Here is a 3,698-nt window from a genome sequence, read left to right as displayed (position 1 = left end):
GGTGAGTAAACAGGACTGCTGCAGGCTCTGTGTTTCATGGAGGGCTGTTAAAATTGACTCATGAAGACACCAAAAATGGACCCTGCTCACTCCTGCTCCCTCTCCTTCCCAGTGGCTGCTGCTGACGATGTGTGGCTAGGAGTTACAACAGATCTGCTGCAGCTGGGACACCCCAATGGGCCAGGCCCACTCCAAGTGCCTCCCCTTGGATCTATGGATACAGGATGCTCTTCCCCCCTTGCTCCATCCCACGCTGAGCCACCAGCTCTGCCTCCTACCAAGCCTCACACCATCTTCTCCAGTGGACCAGGGGTCAAGGCAGACAGGGGATTCCCTTCTCCTCTTCTGGGCTGGGCTTCTTTCCACATGCCCTTGTTCCCTCTCACCTCAGAAGAGGAGGAGGGCGAACAGCATGGGATACCTGTGAGCCCCTGCATGGTGGCAGGCCAGGGGCCAGCTGCAGGGCAGGGAGGGGCAGCTGCTGGGGCACCAGGGGGAGGACACTGGTATTGCCTGCTCTAGTGCTGAGCCACCCTTCCAGCACACATTGCCTGTCTGCACCCACCCCTGGCAGCATCAGCACATATTGCCTTGCTCAGGCAGCAGGTTCCCAAGGGAGCCACAGTGGCCTTCTGGGAGGAGGGATGGCCACACTGGATATCCTGAAGCCCTTGCACTGTACTTAGCATCCCTAAGTGCAACCAAAGCATGGAGCCTGCTGGCTCTTCTCTGCGTGGCCTTCAACACATCCCTTTCACCTCCATGCCCTAAGTGCTGGCCTAAGCCCAGCACTGGGTCAAGCTCTACAGCTCAAGCACTGAATGTTTCAGGGCTCTTCCATCATGTGAACACATGCAACCCTGTATTGCAGCACTGAAGCTCCTCTTGTCCATGCAGGAAGAGCCATGTCATCACTGTCACAGCAGCCTGGCCTCCCCTCCCATCCCTGGGAGCTCCTGGGACATCTGCTGCCCTTGGTCATGGCCCACAGCAGGGCTAGGGGGTACAGCACCCAAGAGGCAATGCCTTCCTCCAGAGAGCAGGGGGTGGTGGTTTATGGGGGTCTTTGGCACAAAATTGAGGTTTTTTCTCCCAATCCCTCATCCTCCCACACTGTAACACTCTCCTCTTATCTTGGGCTCCTTTGCCCAGAGCAGATGAACTCCAGTGCCAACATATTTGCACTTCTCTGTGCTACTCCATTCCCCTCACCTTCTCTTGGGGTGATGGGGTGGCTCCATCCTGGCAGTGGGCGAGGGCCTGTCCCCTGCCCTGTAGAGGCAGGCAGGCAGTTTGCTCCCCCAGACCCCTGTTGTCACTGGAGGATGCAGTGACCTGCAGCAATAACCACTGCTGCCTGCCCGGCAGCTCTGCTTCCTCACCCTGCGCACTGTGCTCTCCAGGAATAAACAGATCTGTTAGACCTGTGCTCTGGGAGGTCTCTTGGGATCATCTGTTAGACCTGTGCTCTGGGAGGTCTTGGGGTCTGCGTCCTCCCTCTGCTCACCGTGGGCTGGTGCAGAGCCAAGCCCAGGTCACTTGGCTGCTTGCCCAGCCTGGGGCACATGTGGAGCAGCACCATCAGGGCAGGACTTGCTGTGGGGCTGGAGACATCTACTTTCCCTAGGACTTTATAAACCTTGCCTCTTCCTTGGCACGGGTGATTCAAGGCTTCCACCTGGGGCAGCACCACTTAAGAGAGAGGGAAGGGAGCACTGCTCTTCAGGAAAGGTGTCTTGTGGAGGCTGGGGAGAGGAAAGAGAATAGCATGGAGTTAACTATGGAGTTGGTGGAAGTGGAGAACAGCCTGGAACTCTGGACCCTGGAAAGGGACCAAAAGAGGTTTATTTCTTCCCTGGGTACAGTCAGTGGGAAGTGAACGTTTTCCCCTGCTTCCTTTGAGGTCATGCCAGTTATAGCTAGAAGCAGAAGCCTTCCACAAAAATGAGAGTGGAGTGCTGGATGGTGGGGCTTTTCACAGCACGGCTCAGAGCAGGACTGCTGTCAGTGCATCCTGCTCCTTGCTCACACTCCAGAAGGACATTGCAGCCTGGATGGCCCAGGGGTGCTCAGCATTTGTAAGAGGAGTGACCTTGTGTACTTTATCCATCCCAGCATCTCAATATCCTTTATATGGATGTCCTTTGGACCAGCCCAGCTCTCTGGGACCAGCGTCCCCACAGTGGGGCAGCACCCATTTCTGGGGCAAGCCAGCCTGGCTCAGAGCACAGATAGGAGCTGAGGTGTGCTGGCAGGAGAAGCAGCCCCCCAGTGCCTCACAAGGCTGCCCTCTCCTGCAGAGGCTCCTCAGGGCTGGATGCAGGTGGGCCACTTATGCTTGTCTCTTGACTACCTGTGAGCTGAGCTGCCTCCCTGTGGGCTGGGAGCACCTTAGGGCTTCCTGCTCCTCCATGCAATCCCAAATCCCCTGCAAAACAAGGCTCAGGTGGAACGCAACAGGGGTGCAGGCAGGCAGAGCTGTCCCAGCTGCAGGGCCTCATCACACACACAGAGGCTCAATTATAGGGCATGGTGACACCCTGGCTTTGGGATGACAGGTGCCCCTGGCGTAGCCTTACCAGAAGCCCCCTCCCTCCCTCCCTCTGGGTGCCAGCTGGCAGATCCCTTCCCTCTCTGGCCCCGCAGCTGGCAGGCCAGTATCAGCAGGGGGTTGGCAGGTGGGGGCTTCCCCAGCTAATGCCACTAAAAGTAGCCTGGCTCGTCCCCCTCATTGCAAAGGGGACAGGGAAGATGCCCAGCAAAGGCCTTAAACCCTGAGGTGAGCCGTGTAGCAAGGGCGCCAGGTGTGACCAAGCCTGCTCTTGGCTTTGGGTTTCTCTTGGCACAGGCACTAGCCAGCACTTCTGCCTTTCCCACACCTGCCCATAGGTGTGTGCTGGGTGGGCCAGCAGCGACCATGGATGCACAGCACCACTGCTCCTGCTCCCCAACATCCCAGAACCTCCTGCACCTCATACGGCCCTGCCTCCCACATCCCAGAGCTGCCTGCCCTTCTGGGGGTTCCCCCTCTCCCCCCAGCTGCTCATGTCCATCCCCAGGCACGGGAGGGGGCCAGGACTGCAGCCCATCCCCACCTGGCCCCAGCAGCTGCCCCAGCAGCTGGGCTGGGCTCTGGCATCTCCCCCTTGGCCACGCTTCACTCTGCCCCGGGCCCACGACTGCAGGAATGTCATTCCCATGGGCACAAGGGGCCTTTGTGTGAGCAGGGACGGGGTGTGGGGGCCCAGCCCAGCATCTCAAGCAGGGGCTGGGGACAGGCACAGCTGAGGGCTCCTGGGTGAGCAGCAGCTGACTCCGGCATGGCCCCACAGCTCCCAGCCAGGCACGGCGGCCTCCCCACTGCTGCAAGGGGTATCAGGGAAGAAAGCCCTCTCCTCATCCTCCTTGTCCCCCCGGCACCAGCAGCATCCTGCAGTCACTGCTGGCTCAGGAAGCAGCACCCACACCAGTGCAGAGCCTCAGCAGCTGTGCCAAGGGATGCTAAGGTCTCAGCCAGCCCACAAGGGGAGCAGGAGGGCTGGGACTTGGGGCAGGGGCCAGGAGCGCCAGCCAGCAGCTGCTGGATTCGGCCTTTTTCAACAGCTGCCGTCTCAGCGCCAGCAGCAGGGAGTGTGCATGGGCTGGGGCTTTCCAAGGCCTGGCCACAGTGCATTAAACAACCTATTTATAGCACTTGC

The 3,698-nt window shown here is 59.3% G+C and overlaps 1 protein-coding gene across 2 annotated transcripts in view; it reads left to right on the top strand.

Annotated features, from left to right (window-relative positions):
* The window catches only part of CAPN11 (calpain 11), a 12,894-nt gene extending 11,466 nt beyond the window's left edge, over positions 1-1,428 (top strand). For both annotated transcript variants that reach the window (XM_005416219.2, XM_031060062.1), the window contains exon 22: positions 113-1,428. In XM_005416219.2, coding sequence (XP_005416276.1) covers positions 113-139 — 27 coding nt within the window. In that variant the 3' untranslated portion in view covers positions 140-1,428. The remainder of the gene's footprint in view (positions 1-112) is intronic.
* Positions 1,429-3,698: the final 2,270 nt, after the last annotated feature.

This window comes from Geospiza fortis, unplaced genomic scaffold (assembly GCF_000277835.1).
Source record: "Geospiza fortis unplaced genomic scaffold, GeoFor_1.0 scaffold41, whole genome shotgun sequence".
Classification (NCBI taxonomy): domain Eukaryota; kingdom Metazoa; phylum Chordata; class Aves; order Passeriformes; family Thraupidae; genus Geospiza; species Geospiza fortis.
Note: the sequence above shows the minus strand (reverse complement) of the source record. Positions and strands in the feature narration are given on the sequence as shown.